The sequence below is a fragment of the Patagioenas fasciata genome, chromosome 10 (genome assembly GCF_037038585.1).
Source record: "Patagioenas fasciata isolate bPatFas1 chromosome 10, bPatFas1.hap1, whole genome shotgun sequence".
Lineage (NCBI taxonomy): Eukaryota > Metazoa > Chordata > Aves > Columbiformes > Columbidae > Patagioenas > Patagioenas fasciata.
Window position 1 is genome coordinate 17,982,470 of NC_092529.1, and position 18,131 is coordinate 18,000,600.

An 18,131-nucleotide genomic window follows, 5' to 3' on the forward strand; every position below is an offset into this window, starting at 1 on the left:
TGTTAATTTGACAAATCTTGGCAGGTAGCTGAGCCATGTTTCTGAAGTTAGCTTTAGCACCCCTTTATAGTAGCCTAAACCAGGCAGATTCTTTTAAGTAGTATAGTAGTTTTCTACATTCTTAGTTGTCTCCTTCACCCTAGTTTTCTGTAGTTTTCTTTTGAACAGTTGCTTATTTGAACTATACCTTTACATCACCCCTATGTTCTATGAATAAAGCAAGGTAAAAGTAGAAGGAAGTAAAATTACTATAAAGAAAACTTCTTCCAAGTCAAAAAAACCCGTAAAGAAATAGCAGCTTTCCTTCCATTCTGAGCACAGAGGGCTTTATTTAATTCCTTGTCTCTTACTTTTTTTTCTGTTCTGTTAAGATGTACAGCCTGGCAGAAGGTAAGTACATTCTTTCTTATGTACTCTGGAGTAGAATGTCAAAAAAGCGACTTGGGTGAAAGTGTAGTACATCTTTCTTGTTTACAGTCCCTGAACTATGAAAGCCCCAGGAATACTTATTGGATGGAATACATCTTGCTGGGCAGGCAGAGTCTTAATACTGCAGGTGTGTACATGCCTCTCAGATCTAGAGTGTTCTGCTGACTGATAGACTGAATTTCACCTTATGTTTAATTCAGAGTGATAATCTTCATCTGCAATCATTGTTCAAAACGGTCACTTTGTGAACAGACCATGTTAGAAAGATGTTGCATTTTAGTTTTATTAATCTCAGGGAAGCGATTTTCCTGATTTTCACAACTTCCGTTGAAAGATAGGAAATAGTTGTTCTGCTAAGGAAGAGTGTAGTTGGTTATTGGAAGGAGAAGCTGTAGTGCTAATTAAATTGCAGAGGTGGCTCCTCAACTAACTTCCAGGTTGAAAAGTGAAATTGTAATGCAAGCAGGACTACAGTTGTTGCACCTGAGATTATGGCACCTGTTATGACCACGAGGAAGAATTAGTAATGATCATATGCAAATTATTTTTTTAAGATGAACAATGTTTAGTATTCTTGTGTCAAAACATAGTTTTGCAAGTCCTTTACCAAGTGTAAAACTACTTAATCTCTGAAACTGCTTTAATAACTATTGTTAAACTATTGTAAAAATTGGTATTTCAGATGAAAAGGAAGATATTGTAATACTGAAATGGAAAAGACTTTGGCTTTGACATATTTTTAGGAGATAAAAAATTCTTAAAAAGAATTTATACAGGCCATTTTACCCTCTAATCTTAACGTGAGTACTTGTAGATTTCCAACATGTAGGATTTGAATCATCTTTTTTGTTGCATGCTGAGGTGTCTGTCAGATATTAGTATGAAGGGGCTTTGTAGTTTATAGTAACAAATAGAAGTGTGTAGCAGTTTGGAAAAATAAACGTTTATGTTTCTAGAATGTGCCAGTATCTGAACGTTACACATCTGCTTGTGTCTCTGAACTGAAAGTAAAAAGTCGAATGGCAGAACTATCTTTGTACACATTTCCTTAAGAAATATTTCGTTACGGTAGGAATTCAGTGCTGAGATTGTAAGTTGTCGGGTGGCCTTTGGTCAGAATGAGGGAGAGAACACGAGCCTGAGGTTTGTTGGTGAGGAGCAGAGCTGCGATGCAGCAGAAAACCGATGTACGGTCTCTTACATCTATGTGATCTGCAAGACTGTAGTCCCTTGCGAATCAAGCTTTTCAGGGGGCAGCATGGTGAAGTGCTTGTCGGGAATAAAAAGGGAATATGGAGGCCCCCTTTACAACTCCAACTCTTTATTGGAAGAAAATCCAACGATTAGGTGCTTCTGGTTTACACTGCGTGTTACATGCCCCAGAAAGAACAGCAGCATCAGGGGAGTCTCATTAGGGAGAGAGGATTTATTGGGGAAAAAATGACTGGGTCGTAGTATCTTGTAAAAGCAATAAAGCAAACATTTCTTTTCAGGATAGCAAGTATCAACCTGCTGCATTTTAAGCCAGTGCAGAAAACATGGGCCACAATGTTCTCTGCTTGATCACAGCAGAGGGAAACACTGTCCCTTGTTCGTTCTGTTAATTTTTAGTTCCTTTCTGCACTGCAGAAGATTTACAACGTTCATTACCCTTGACAGCTGAAGGAAGCAAAGCTATGTACAGTTGAAGTGTCACCAGCTACATGGGCCAGTCAAAACTGTTGCTGGTTTGTTTTTGTTGTTTTCTTTCTTCCCTGTCTGCACTTTTAGGTGATGGTTGCAGAAGCACTGAATATTTCCAGGGAAACGTACTTTGCAATTTTGATGGACAGAGCCTGCAATGGACCCGTTATGGTTGGCAGTCCTCAGGGTGGTGTTGACATAGAAGAAGTTGCAGTTACTAGCCCAGAACTCATCTTTAAGGTATTAAAATAGTATTTTAGACAAAAATTTTTCCTTGTCAGTTATCCAAAATATTATTTCTTTTCCCCCTTTTTCCTTCCATTTTTCCTTCTTCCATCTATAGAAAGAAGACAGAACCATAAAAATTGTGTTTCTCTGAATAGGGGACCAGACTCGTCAGCTAGTAGATAAATAAAGGATGTTCAACATCTGATTTAGTTAGTGTTTGTATCTCCAGCTTGATTTAGAAAAAGAGCTTAAATCTGGATGCTTATAGCATCTCTTAAACTTGATATCTGAGATGTTTTATGATGAGTGAGTTTCACTTTCAGAAAGCCACACAGTTTTTCTCAAGTGAGCTGGTACCAATATGGTTATTGTTTCTGTGTTGTTTTTTTTTTCTAATTGACAGAGTTGTTAATTATTTCTTTGTACCTGGATGACTTTTGCATCTGAAACCCAACTGTTGTAATTGCTTTCTTAATGATGACTACATTTAACTATTTCTTATGTAACTGTGGCATGATAATGAGTAGACAAGTTATTCATCTGGGAAAATAATTGATACAATCAAGTATAATTATTCAAAAAATTGTAAAAATATTTAATGTGCATTTCAAAATTATATAAACTTCACAGTGTTACTGGGCAGTGACACCATTGCCTTGAAAATATTCCAGAAGATATCATAAAAATTAACAGACTAAATATTTGTCAAAGCCATCTGTACAGTAATTAAAAGTGAAAACTGGTGTCACATTGTCCTGTCAGCATGCCACCCTGAAGAATTACATATTTTTTCGAAGGACTATTTCATAGTTGGTGTGGTAATTATAAGATACCCTATAGGCAGCTGCCATAGCCTCCATCTCAGAGAAATTTGGCAAACAGCCATACTTTAATTACTAATTTGCAAATGTATACTAAGTGTTTTCCTTTTGGAGTTCTAAATCTCCATTCAGATTGAATATTTAGTTATATTTATGCATGTTATTGTTACAGGAGGAAATAGATATTTTTGAAGGCATAAAGGATCATCAGGCATTGCAGATGGCAAAAAATTTGGGGTTCAAAGGACCTTTGCAACAGCAGGTAACTTGACTCTACTCCTGTAGCTTTTACTGAAGACATTTTAGCCCAACTCTATGATAAGTGCTTTCCAAATAGACGTGAAATGCTGAGTATTCATTAGATCAGGGCCGTTTTGACATTCTAAGTACTAAATTGCACCTATATGATCGTCACTGGGCTTTAGCAGTTTGAATAAAGTCCTTATTGTTCCAAAGTGAAAGTCCCCGGTCTTTGAACCAAATGTTGTTAGTCTTTTGGTTTCATTGGAATTCCATTTGAACTCGGTAAATTACACGGGTAGAGGTTTTTTGGAAAATTTGGCCCTTAATATGGAGAGAAGGAGGAGAACTAAAAGTGTTCTCTCTGTGTAACTAAAGCTTTTGTTTTTCCTATCTTCATCTCAAAACCGAAAGGCTGCCAGCTTGTTGACTTTCAGTATCCCTTTTCTATATAGATTGGTGTTCCATTTTGTTCACCAATATGCAAGATATTTAGCCTTTATGAATCGTTTTTCAGAAAGGAGAAAGCTTGTTTAAGCTACTTTTGTGGGTGGTTTTTTTTCCATAGTATCAAACTGGCATTTTTGTAGAATTTGTTTATTTTTAATTCAGCAGTTTTAGTTATTTTGTGTGCCAACTGTGCGATTAATACATGCATAATCATTAAGTTAATTAACACACATTTGAAGGTTTAGCTGTAGATCTAATGAGGAGGAATGATTATGTAGAACCTTTCAACCCTTGAAGAGTTCCGGTACTTAATTATTAACAGCAATATAGGGACTTCTCAACAATACATTTAAATAATGCTACAGTGAATGCATTTCTTTGCTTTTGCTATCAACTCAAAGGAACTTACTGAAGCATGAGGACAAAGTTTTTATGCAGACAAATCCTTGTATTCGTTTACACATTCACTATTTCTAGGTTGGGATTTTGTGCTTTGCCTCAAAGAGGCTCAGTACTCATAGACTTTGAGAAAGAGAAATGTTGACATTAACCTGCCTGATCCAGAGAGGTGCTGAAAGATGGAGCAGCCTTTAATAAAGGTTAAGTGATTCTGACGATCTGTTAAAATTACAGCAGTGTACTAGGGCAACAAAAGCTTTTCAGGTTGCCCAGAATCTGTGTGAGGTTGCAAGGTGGGGCTTCCTCCCTGGTGTCATTGTTGAGATCCGTACCCATGTGGTGGTAGAACAGTTTGTCAACCATCGAGTGTCCACACCAAGGAAACTCCTGATTTGTAACTGATATTTTTTTTTCTCAAGTCATAACCACTTCAGCAGGGTAGACTTCATAAGCAGTTTGTGTGCTGCTTCCATGCTCTCTTTATGGAGTCTTATACGCAAAAATAGATGCAACACTCCAGGTGCAGCCATGCCAGACGGGAGCATCGGTCACTGTGTTCTTCCTCGTGTAGTGCAGTATTGGGGTTGAGCCTTTCCATTTGTAATGTTTTCTTTCTTGTGAATGACGCTGGGAGAAAGCTGACTTCTGGTTTGTGGGGTTTTTTTTATTCTCATTCACTTTGCTTATTAGGAGAAGTCCCAAATATTTTTGATTTGTGCACTTCAATTAACTGATCAGTAATGAAGGAACAGATTTGAATGGTTCTTTATTAGTACACTTCTTCATCTGCAAGTTTACTTCAGCTAATAGGTTGTCAGTGTGTAATGAACCAAAGGGAATTTTTTCATGCACATTCATATTGCTGCTGTTTAAGTTGTTCTATTAATGGAAGAATTTTATAAGAACAAGAGACTTGGAAGTTAATAGTCACACTACTTTTGGCCACAGAACCAGTCACAGAGATAGATTGTGAGGAACAAAAGGAACAAGCAAGAGTATCTTGTAAGGAGTAAACGAGCATGCTTCCAACATAATTTCTTCAAGAAAACATTTCAGACTGATGAAGGAAGGAGAAATTTATGTTTTCTCTAAAATCAGTAATGTGCACATACTGCTTTATGGTTTCTGAATTTAGACTGATTAATGTGAATGCAACTTAGATCTCGGCATATTGGAGAATATGTCATTATGAACTGCTAGGCACTTTTGAATTTAAACGTGTCATAGTAATCGTGCTGCTTGTTTTGTAGAAAATCTCCAGTTCATGTAGTCTTTAAATGCCCATTTACTAAATGTTATGCTGTATCATGATGCTACATTATAGCTATTTTATATACGATATAAATATGATTAAAAAACCAGAAATAAAAGTAGTAATTATCTAGAGCTAGTGTGCAATTTAATACGCTAAAATAATCAACAATGGTTTACCTTTGCTTTGAAAACATTAACTTCTATTTTTCTGTGTAGTAATTATAAATCACTTGATCAAATTTAGGCAGCAGATCAAATTAAGAAGCTGTATAATCTTTTCTTGAAAATTGATGCCACTCAGGTTGAAGTGAATCCCTTTGGTGAAACTCCAGAAGGGCAAGGTAAGAAATGGAAGGAAACAAATGAATGCATTATCATTCTTTATTTATGCAAACTATAAATTAAATTGCATAGAAGACTGTAGCAGCAGCTTTGCATTAATTTCATTTTGTAATGTACTTTCAACAACATGCATAAATATTCCCATGGCAGATTTTACATTTCAATACCTTTTGTTATTTCATCCAAATACTGGAAATACCGGCTTCTACATGTTATGCTTGGTGAGAAACAGCAACATTTTCTGCTCTTCTGTGCTTTGTACAGAGTTGTGGTTTTCTTGGTTTTGTTTTGGTGGTTTTTGCTGCCTTTTTTTGTTCTGTTGTAATTTTTTGTGTTAATGCCGCTAGAATTACTGAGATCGTGCAGAAATAAACTTTCTGTTTTATGTTTGTAAGCATATGGATAAGTTTAAATTGTGGGTGCATGACTCCGCAACCTACAAGAACGCAGGAGACATCCCAGCTGGAATGGACACTTAGCTACGCACTTCCACCATCAGTACATGGCTAAAAAGGTGTACAAATAAAGACCTGGATTGGCTTTCACATAATTCTAGTAGTTAGTTTTTCTGCAGAAACACTTCCTTCTGTTTGTCATTTTTGTCCAACTAACTTGGATGAAGATGAAGAGAGGAAGAACTAAAGATGGCTTTGGTATATTGAAATAAAGTAGGACTGATCCCGGTGGGTCATATTTACCACCTTGCTCTTTTGTTTGATGGCAGAGAATTGTTGTCTACGCATTCACTCCTGATGCCACTATTTTATGGTATTTATGCCCCCTCCCTTTTTATTTATTTCATTTGATTTAAATGGGTAAAGAAGAGAAGTTGTGTAGCTCAGGGGTAGTTATCAGAGACCTCAGTGTCAAAGGCTGTGGATCACAAGTGCCAGGGGCTTCCTAGAAAAGGCCCCACCTACAGTGTCATTTTGTGATTTGGGAAAAGTCTTGGTCATTGAGAAGGGCCAGTGGGTGTTTCTTGAGTATTCTTTATCGATGTTTTTCAAGAAAGACAATTCCAGCTTTTCACCAACTTTATAAGAGATGACCACAGATTAAAGTGGAAATTAGAAAACGGAAAGAGAAAGCATTTACCCATTTTAACTGACACTGGGAATGTGGCTGCTTAATTGCTGTGCTGGAAATTTTTGGAAAAAGATCAATATTAAGAACACGAGTTCCTTATAGGAGTCAGTGCCAACTGAAAGAATTAGTACTCGTAAAATACTTTTTATGTGCCCATGGCTAGTTTGTAAAATAAACAGCTTTTAACTAAAAATCCACATTTTTGGCTCAGTTGGTCACAAATTCGAAAGCGGAATTGTGGGTAGAAACTCTGCAGTCTCTTCCAGTTGTCCAATTTTGTTTTGCCTTTTTTATTAACAAACCAAATGCAAAAGAATTGGCAGAGAATTGTCGACAACTTAAAAGGAAAATTCTGCTGGTAGTGGACTCTGCAAAACTCTAAAAGGTCTAAAGTAAATCCTGCCCCACTTCCTTTTATTAACATCTCTTAAAAGATGCTGCTCTTGGTTATAAAATAGGCTACTAGAATCCTTCAGCTCTCTGGATGGCGTTTACCTCATGAGGATGATTTCCACCAAATGCTGTAACTCTACTTATTTGAGAATCTGTTGCAGCCCTGTGTGCTCCGATTTCCAGCTCATTTGAAGTACCACAATAATGTGCACACTGAATCAATAGTTTCTGCATTGTAAACCTCACTCAGCTTAATAAATGTAAGTCCATTTCTTAGCAACTAACTGTAGCTCCATTGCTTCTTACGCAGATTGTGAAATGTGTGCACGGGGAGAGAAACAAAAAACTCTTCCATTGACCAGTGTAGTTCTATTGTAAGCTGTATTTTAAATGGAAATGGAAAATTTGCCTTCAGAACCTGACAGACTGTTGTTTTTCCCCACCATTTGAATAGATCCATTTGCCTCATTAAAACCACTTGGGAATGAGGTGAGAAGGATGTTTTCATTTTGTGTTGCACAGTGAAGTTAAAGTGCAACAGTGAAATAAGGCCTTGCAAAATGAATCGTCTGGATTTTGCAAGGTCTAGCAATATACAACACAGGATGCTTTTGACCTTTTGAGAATGAATGGTACCTTTAAAATACGTGCAGTGAAAACTGCTGGAACTTTCATGCACGTTATGATTTACACTTCAAAAGAAATGCATTGCTCTAATTGTCTGCTATGACTGATGTACTTACCCTGTTTATTTTGTTTATTTGGGTTCAAGACCACTGATATTGTTAAAAAAAAAATTTCCTTCCTCAAAACTTTTTGAAATCATGTTTTTAGTAGAATAATTGACCAAGATACCTTAGCACTACCGGGCAGTATCGAAGGCTCCCAGTAATCCTGATGCTCAGTCACATGTCAAAAATTGGGACATGTATGACAATTACCTTCTGTGAGGCAGAGAAATGAGTTTGAGGTGAACTCTTTGTGCCAGGGCTTGGCTGTTCTGGTATTCACACTTGCTGGTACAGAACTAGCTCAGATGACTAGTAGAGAAGCACGTTACAGTTCTGTTATTTTGGCAGAACAAGAGGCAAAATCCTCAGTTCAGTACCTATGTCACATCAGCCATGTAACCCTGCAAGGAAGACCTTTAATAATGTCTTGGGTGTTAGTGAGCAGACATTGTAGACACGTGTATAGACGCTTGAGAAAGGCAGGACAGCACTGTTAGATAACAGAATAGAGGCATCTCTGAGATGCTGGGGATGTATTGGACTGGGTACCAACACAGAGGGGAAACTAACGGGCAAGTGAAGGAGACAAAACTGCTGGTCTAGATGGTCCTAGAGGATGACGGTGTTATGAACGTCGCACCCTTGCTGCAATATTATGAGGTGGCACTGTGGAAAAAATGAACTGATTTGGATAAGTTACCAACTGAGCTTTTCTGGAATGGTTGTGTGTATTTCAGGGCTTTATTTGAGGGATAGATGAAGTTTTTATGCTGTTTTCTGTGAGGATTTTCCCCATGTATTTTGCATCCAGGAAGCTGAGGAGCAAAACCAGAGTGCGTTTCAAGCTGTGAAAGCCATCTTACTAGCAGGCATGCACACAAGTCCTCCTGTGCTTATTTCTTTTCACTAGCAGTTTCTCCATCTGCGGTGTCTTAAAGAAGAATAAAGGTAGAACAAATGGGAGACATTTGAGTAGCTTAATGCAGGTATTTCTAATGATAGAAGTCTCTGCATGAAGACTATTATTCCCGTCAAAGTAACAGTTAAGATGGATTTATTTCTTGCTGTGTTTCGTGTTTTTCACTTGTGTGAAAATCCATTAGAAAATACGTTGTCATGTGTATTTCCTTTTGTTTAATTTTGTAGCATATTCTTTGTTAACACTATTGGGTCAGAAGCCTGTAACTGCCGATTGCTTTGGGTTTTTTTGTTTTGTTTGCTCTCAGTGTAAGCTGTTGAACTGGCAGATGACAAAAGTCCTATACTGCTAGCAGAAACAACAGGAGTACTCCATGCATATAAGTGTTGGAGCTTTCTTTGATATTTGTTTAGAAGAAAAATTCATTTGTATAGTCTCTCATGCATGTAACAATGTGCTTTTGATGGTGAAAATGGTTTGATAAATATTAATAGGTGTTTTTCCTGCTCCTTTGTACAATATGGCCTTTGTTAAAGATGAATGTTCTGTAGAAATGAGATTCTGTTAATGTGACATTGAGGATGTTCATGTCTACGGTAAACAGAGCTCTGAGACTGTGGTTTTACTCTAGCTTTGAGTTGTTTTAGCAGTTAAAGGAACTGAAAATTTGAAGAAAAATGTTACAGGTCTGGTATAGTAGAGGCGTATTATGAACTTCAGGCATTTTTCCTCTTGGCAGATTCCCACATGATGGTTGATCAGGTAAGATCTCGACTCTTCCAAGCGAGACTTATTACACACAAACACTCATTAATAGTTTTCTGAAATGAAATTTGATCCTGTTGTAATTTAATCTGGTCTCGTTTACAAATCAAATGTGTTTAAAAAAGCACATAAACCCCAGCAACATCAGAGAACCAAAACAAGAAAACTCAATGCATATCAAGACATGCAGCTGAAACTTTCCTATTTGTGTAAATGTTTTGTTTGCTTAGAGATTTTCTCCTAAGTTAAGCAACTGTATGTGGGGAGAAAAAAAAAGGGAGGTGTTTGTTCACCGCAAGTATTGTGTGATTAGTTATTTAATTAATGAGCATCTACATGAAGGATTAAAAATTGTCTGTTTAAGTGTAGTTTACCTCTAGTTGCAGAGACATGTACAATGCTCATGAGTACATGCACGTGTACCATGTGTATGTTTCCATGGGAATATGAATCAAAACATGGCAGAAAGAAAAAATAGAGATTTTTCTGGATGCAGCATTTATAGGCACTTAAATATTACTGGTTTGCATTGAGAAATCAGTTATAGGTCACTCAATAATTATAATTGGTTATAGTGCAAGTCAAATTACTTAAATAGTGAAATATAAGTATATAGTCTTACATTTACTTAGAACATTTTAATCTAATGAGACGTTTGCCTGTGCAAACCCATAGAAATAACTAATCAGTAAATAGGCAAATAACCAGTTCACCCTACATGCATTTCTGTTACTGTTTGGTTTATGTGAATATGATGTCTACTAGTTAGTCTTTTGTATCTATTATTTAGTATAGTCAGGTTTAGCTACTTCTTAGTTTGTTTTTACAGCCATAGTGGATGTTGATACTGATAAGAAGTTTTCTATTTATTTTATAGATTTTCCTTATTTAAAAGTCATCTTTTGATCATTTTTAACTTACACTGGCTTAGAGTTGTTTTAATTTAGATCTGTAGTGAAATAATGCCTGTATAGCTAATAACATTACAAATTAAAAATATGGCTAAGGAAAGCATTTTGTATTGCTCAGCTATAAATGAGTGAACATTACCAAATGTTGCTTTGGAGTGAAAACCTGTTACCTGTTGTATCAGTCATACTTTCAAAATATTGAAAGTAGAGTGTCATGAAATTACTGCAGGCTACCTCTCCATATAATAAAAAATGCCTTCGTAACTAATGGGAACTTCATTTGAAGCAAACACAGAAGATCATCCTGTGACAAAGGAGAGTGACTGTGTCATGTGGAGATGCTTGCTGAACCTTTTCTCAATATGGGAGTTCAGGAAAACTTGTCCTTCTCTACTGGACTCAACTCTGGAACTTCAGCTGATCATTTGTTGGAAGCAGCATCAGTCCTAAGCAAAGTCCTTCTCCTTCCTGCTGTAGTAGTTGTAATATTTCAGAAGCTCCGACTAATTGTAATCTCTAAATGTCTACCTCTTGTTGTTTGATTTTTTCTTTTTCTTTAGTTGTTTGTTTTGATGCCAAGATAAACTTTGATGACAATGCAGAATTTAGGCAAAAAGAAATATTTGCCATGGATGACAAGTCTGAAAATGAACCTATAGAGAACGAAGCTGCCAAATACGACTTAAAATATATAGGACTGGATGGAAATATTGCTTGCTTTGGTAAGAACAAATAAATTCAAAAGACATTTGAAGACAAATTCATACTTGTTCAGTGTATAGACTTTGCTTACGTTCTGACATTCAATCCACCCTTGATAGTATTTCAGTCTATTTTGCTGAGGTTTGTCCTTCCACAAGTTCTTGCAAGAATGACACTAAAATTGTGTTGGAACTGTGGTGAAGGTTGGAGCAGACAGGGAGGGTGCGTGGTGTCAGAGAGAAGACAGGCCAAGGGGGGAGCCTTGGCACTTCTGTGTTGCTGATGCAATTGGTCTTTCCAGTAAGTGAAACAAAACAAGTCATTGAAATTTGATAATTAATTTTCAAAAATGACACTGTGTTGCTTACAAGGCACTGCAAAAGTATGCATGTAAAACCATGACATTCCCATTTACTAATGAATATTGAACTCCATTTCCCTGTAACAAAAACTGCTAAAGAAGCTGCTTGGTTGTTAAAAGGAAAATACCAGTTTCTTATTTTCCTGAACTTTCTGTAGAACAGAATTTACTCTCTTGTTTAGAAGAGATAAGTAAAAAAGTCTGCTATGCTCTACATAATTTTCATTTTGTAGAAATTCTTTTGGCCATACAACTTTTTATTGTGAATCTAATTGAATTAGTCATTTTATCTCAGCTTGGTGAATTGACTCGTTTTAGAAAGTGTCCAGAATTTACATTGCTTGGATGCGTACTTTAGCCGTGAATCCAGAAGATACTAATAATGTATTGCAGTTGATTTTATAAGTGACAGTGAGATTTTAGTCCCAATTTAAAATAAAAAAAAAAATAGCAGACAATAATTTCCAACACTGTTATTTTTTTTAGTGTTAGATATTACTGTTGGATTACAGTTGCCATAGAAGCCTCACTTTATCCAGCAGGAGCAACTTACTGGGACAAATAATTCTCATCTACTTTTCCTGGCTTAGAGGATGTTTGTGCCCATGGGAATGTTTCTAGACTGGTGCAAACACAAAATAAAAGATAGTTGCAGGAGTATCTGATATCTGTCCCCAAAATTTAGTCATCTGCTTTACAGTAAGGCAAAGCATCATGTGCTGCTATCAGAATGATGGCAGGGGAGCTTGGAGAGGCGATTTGTCCTTCACATCTCGTGGTGTGATCACTGTTGCCAGCAATTTGTGGGGTCTGGGTTTTTGCATTTCCACAATTACCATTCCAGTGCTCGTACATGCTTAAGGGGGAGGTCCTAAAGTTGATCCAGTCATAAAGAAGCTTTGGTGTGTATGCACAAGATTTTGAATTATTTGTTGCATTGAATATACTTGAATAGGTACTGAGCTATTTAGAAATAAATATTTATGTAACATTTTGGGTACTATTATGTGGTTGTGCTGATATGTTTTGAAGCCTTTTCACAAATCTTATATAGTTTTATGTGAAATAAAAGCACTTGATGTTTACAATTACAGTCAATGGAGCTGGACTTGCAATGGCAACCTGTGATATAATATCCCTGAATGGTGGAAAGCCAGCCAACTTCTTGGATCTCGGTGGAGGTGTGAAAGAAGCACAAGTGTATCAAGCATTCAAACTTCTGACTGCTGATCCAAAGGTAAAAATAAAAAAAAAAAAAAACAAAAAACAGTGTTGGTTTTGCACTGGAAACTTCCCTGTGCAATAATGCAGCTCTATTACAGGATTATGAATAATATCCTGAAAAATACAGATCATTGTGTGAACATCGAGGATGAGTTACTAAAGGGGAGACCTGAGAGGAGAAGTATTTCACTGTGAACCACTGGACTGACTTTTCACTTCCTGACCCTCACTCAGGTTTGATCAGACTTGAGCGGGTGCTTTCTCCAGGCGGTTCAGCACAGACATGCAGATGTTGTAATGCTGGGCACAGCAGTGCTGAACTTTGAACATCTGGCTCCTAAAGAGGAATTTGTGGGGAGCTTTAGATATTTAAAATATTATTCCTAAAAGTGTACTGCCACAGTAGAGTGAGAAGGAAAATGTAAGTTAAGCAAATAGCTAATACTGAAGGCTGATTTGTACTCTTTTAAGCTTGAATTTTCTAAAATATCCAATGCTGCACTGCAGGATAGTAGTCTGTGTTTAATTAACGTTCAGAGGCTGGAATCATAGCCTGGTACGTTCTGACATTTCCTTTTGCAGATGGAGGTGCAGTTGCTCTTTTCTTTTGAGCAACAGGAGAAGACATTAGTCTGTGTGTATTGAGTACAAGTTATTTCTAGAGATGCATGTGAGCATGCTGAGGTCATTGGTCCCCTTTGCAGACAGAAGTAGAATATCTACTGAGAGAATATTGATCAGGCGTAGGCATTGGAGCAGTGCCAGCTGCCCATCCCTACCAGCTCCCAGTTAGGCTTTTGTGTGTAGCCAGAACTTAAACTACTATAGATTTTTTTTTTTTTTTTTACTAATGAAAATTTGTGAAGGGCTTTGATTCTCTTTTGCATCTCCTACACCTAAGCATCTCTGCTGAAGTCCAAATTTCAACATTTGGCTTTATGTCCTTTCTCTCTTTTTTCTGTGCTTCCATCCTTCCATTGTTTTTTCTTGTGTTATGTCTGTGGCATTAGCTCCTCTAAATACCACCTTCCTGTGAAAATTGCACCACTGTAATTGTATATCCCGGGCAGCAGTAAGTGACAAAATGTTGTGACTGTTCAGATAGAGGAGGATATTGTTTGCAGTGAAATTTCAAGGCAAAATCAGGAAGAGAATTTACAATACAAAATAAGCACAAGTCGGCTTCATGTTGTAAGCTCCTTGCAGTTTTAACTCTTCTTGCCTGTTTTTAAGGCACATAGTACCTAGACAGCTCAACTGAACCACAGAGGGTCATCTGAAATATTTAAAGCATTCTTCCTGGAACTTTTTGCACTCCCACAGACCTAGGTCATGCTGACTTTTTTTTGTAGAGGTTTATATTCTTCCTAAGACCCATAGGAAAAGAGCTGGTTGTCTTTTTCTACTTAGTGGTCTTATAAGCTTCAAGTTATTAATGTGCCTAAAGGAACACAGACCTGGAGGAGCAGAGAAGCAAGATATCTTGCCTGGGGCAGAAGGGAGGCAGGATGGGACTTTGGATTCATGGTAGAAAACCTGATAGTTTCCTTCATTTCCTGATGCTAGTAGACACTGTTATGCTTGTCTTAATTTGTGTGAGTTTTAGCTATTCTCAGGCCATTACATGAAGATTTGTTTGTGTGTGTTTGAGTTGTTCTGCAGTACGTGCTTCATAGAATGATCACGGTTTGGCTGAGATGTAATTTAGTTCTGGAACTTGTATTAGTGCTGGAGAAGCAGGTGCAGTAAAGTCTTAAATACACAACTTAGCTGATGATTATCGCTATGCTAAATAGGTTCTTCTGTCTGCAACAGCACAAACAGCAGGCATTAATTTTGGTGATGAAACTTACTGAGTTTAAACAATTTTAAAATGAAAAGGCATTTCAGTAGCTCTCAGCTATATAATACCTACATGCTTAACATTTGACTTGTAAATGTATCCTGTTCTATATTCTGCTTATATATTGCTGCTTAAAACTAGTTGCTTACAGCAGGGCTAGTAAAGCTATGCTAATTGAGACAATGAGGCAAAGTAAAAGGTAGTGTGGAAAGGAACTGAATCAGTCATTTATGCTGGTGTTCCTGGCTTTGACTGCCCAAAGGTGAAAAATGCTTCAGCTCAAATGCAGCACAACTCATTCCTGATTCATTTGTTGCCTCTTCTCTTCCTTTTGAATGCCTTTTCTGATCTTTTCTCCATTCATAGGAAGAATCACAGAACAGCTCCATTGCATTTCCCTTTTGTTCTCTTTATTTTACTCCAGGAAAAAGAGGGAGGATGGCTGCTTAGGGTCCCACTAGACTCTTGTTATTTGGTATGGTACAGGGGAAAGAGGGTGCTTCTGAAAGTTCTCTCTCCAGGGAATTGGTCCGTCACAGATCTGGATGCACATATGTAAGTGACAGCATTGCTGGCCACAGACATTGTGGGGTTTATCGAGATTTAATGCCATTGCCCACTTTTAAGTTATTGATATTAGTTCTTTTCAGCCTAGCCCTGCATGTGGCCAGTCAGTTCTTACCCCTGAGAGGCTTGCCAGGTTTCAGTGAATCACTTCTGAACTGTTTCTTGTCAGCCCTTTCAATTTGACTGATTTTTGCCTTTATGTCACTGTGCCCATTAGCAATACTGTTTCAGTTCCACGTGACATCAGGTGAAATACTCTTCTTAATGGTAACTAATGAAGAATATGTATGAGATTAAATTAGGATTAGGGAAAATATGCTGAGATCCCAGTACATAATAGGAGACTATAGCAGCTCCGACAGTTACACCAGTCTAACATCAAAGCCCTTGGGTTTTTTACTGCTCTGCAGTTGAACAGTAATAGAAGTTTACTAGCTATTAAAAAAATAAATATGTCATGTCTTATTTCAGTCTCTTCAGAAAAGATGGTAAATGTCTGTTATTTCCTCTCCTCATATACCATGTTCATTAGATTACTAAAATACTATAAGATAATCGAGTTAGTCCTCTCTTCTCTTAACTAATAGTAGGCTTTCAACCCCAAGAGTCATTGTGGCTATTGTAGCATTCACAGTTTGTATCTGGCCAGTCATTTCCCTGTAAACTTTGACCTGGTACCCACCTTGTTTGAGAAGATAAAAATTTGCTCTTGGGAACTTGAGGGGCTATTAGTTGTTGTAAATGTCTCCAAATAGCATGGAACCACTGAGGAATAACTAAACAAACAAAAGAAATGTCTGCAGGGCTGTAATATGGAGCAGCACTGTCTTTTAGTTGTGCTGAAATATGGCACTGGCAGTGTTAAGGACATTGCAAGAGAAGAAATCTTCCAGAAGGAAATGTTCAACAGCACTTTGCAATAGATCTCTTTCCTTCTCTTTAGTTGTCTTTTAAATGTCTGGTTTGTATTAAAGCAAAAAAATACAAGTATGCCATGATGTGACTTAGTGAAGCTGGGGATATTGTTTTTGAGAAGAACGAAGATCTTGGCTGGTCTGGTGCTGGTTTAATCTGGCTGTTGTCAGTGTCTATAATTATTTTTTAAAAAAAAAAAAGTGGTTTTTTTTTTGTTGTTGTTGCAAAAGGTTACCCACTGGCTTTTGAATGGAAATGCTGTCTCTGGAGTCGGTGACCCTTTTATACTCAGCTGGTCTTGTTTGCAGTCTGCCATATCCTAGGTCAAATGGGTCATTGCAATGGTTCTAAATTCCTTTCTTTTCACAATCTAAATTCCAGACTATTTTTTCCCCTCCCTCCTGTCTGTCTTGTTTCTATGAGTTTGTGCCATGCATTTGCTTTGGCAGGAAATAAACTATGTGCCCTTTTTTCAGGTAGTAACAGGAAAGGGGAAAATGGCTCAGTTCTGGGTGTTCAGGCTGCTGGGAGGCACTGCGGGAGCTCGATTGCTCTTCCTTGTCTCCCAGTCAAGTAGAAGTGGTGATTTCTTTGGTATTTTGGAGGTTCTGAGTATGCCTGGCTCTCCTCTGCATGTATGTAGTGCTGTTTCAGCCACCCTCCCTGAAGTCCTCATCCTTGAGTACTCTCACCTCCTTACCAAGCTCAACAAGTGCTCATTTTTCTTCATACTGAAGTCTTGGACCGTTATGATGACTGTATGTATGATTCAACAAGGTTTTGGAAAGGCTAGAGCTGGAAAAATAGTCTTGTAAATAAATCTGCTGTCCATGACACTGAAGCTTGGTTACCATTTCAGGCCTCTTTGTTGGCCTGGAGTCATCCCATATATCTGACACTCCTAAATTCCTGCAGGTCTTTCAGCTTTTTTACACACATTGCAGAGACAGTCAATATCAAGTTTCAGATGTTGGGCTGGTTGAATCATGTTTTTGGAGACCCTGGTGACTATGAGAGTACACTCTTGTTGAGATGTATTTAGTGACTACAATAAGATAAAGACCAGAAGCACCTTACCTGCAACCTGATGCAAGTCACATCCTGTACCTTTTTCTCCCATGCCATCTTGACAGAATAAAAATAATATTGTATAGGTTACTGGTATAGGAGAGTTGGCCATTAGTGCTGACATAAGTGGTATGTGTACTTGAGATGTAACCCAGATGTTCAACAACATAGTCTTTCCTCAGGCTTTTGGCTACACACTATCACTCTCCCTTGTTCTGTCTCCCTAATGGGAGCTAAAATACAGAAATACGAGTAAAGCAAACTAAGCTGTAAGCAGGTTTGTTTTACCATTGACTGAGTCTAGCCCTGAACTCAACAGTTGACTCCTGTTGGAAAGTATCTCTGAAATATGGGCAGTTAAAGGCAAAAATTGTTTGTTGTTTTTGTTCTTTTTTTCCCCCTAAAGCTTGACAGCATTTTTTTGAAGCCTGTCGTTGATGATACGACTGAAAGACTTACCAAATCAATTGATGTTAAAAAGTGTTTGCTTGTCGTTTAAGCAAAATACTATAGACAGATTGACAAACATCTCTCTGGAAAAAATATTCCATACTGACATCTGTTAACTCATAACCAGGGAATAATTAATATCAAATGCACACTTTTTTTTTTCCCCTTTAGATATTCTTTAGTCCAAATTCAGATTATTGTTTTAGTTGTATGGAATAGGCATTCTTATTCCTGTCACCTTGCTTTGTGTGTTTGCTTATGTCCATCCACCTCAGTGATGGAGAAAGGAGTGGCATTGACGTGTCTTGCCATTAAGTTGCATGTGAAACAGTGGTCTTGGGGCTTTTATT

General features: G+C 37.4%; 1 protein-coding gene across 2 annotated transcripts in view; it reads left to right on the forward strand.

Moving 5' to 3' along the window:
* The window catches only part of SUCLG2 (succinate-CoA ligase GDP-forming subunit beta), a 126,590-nt gene that overhangs the window by 59,529 nt on the left and 48,930 nt on the right, over positions 1-18,131 (forward strand). For both annotated transcript variants that reach the window (XM_065845505.2, XM_071813250.1), the window contains 5 exons: positions 2,200-2,352; positions 3,334-3,423; positions 5,749-5,845; positions 11,212-11,373; positions 12,809-12,951. In XM_065845505.2, coding sequence (XP_065701577.1) covers positions 2,200-2,352; positions 3,334-3,423; positions 5,749-5,845; positions 11,212-11,373; positions 12,809-12,951 — 645 coding nt within the window. The remainder of the gene's footprint in view (positions 1-2,199; positions 2,353-3,333; positions 3,424-5,748; positions 5,846-11,211; positions 11,374-12,808; positions 12,952-18,131) is intronic.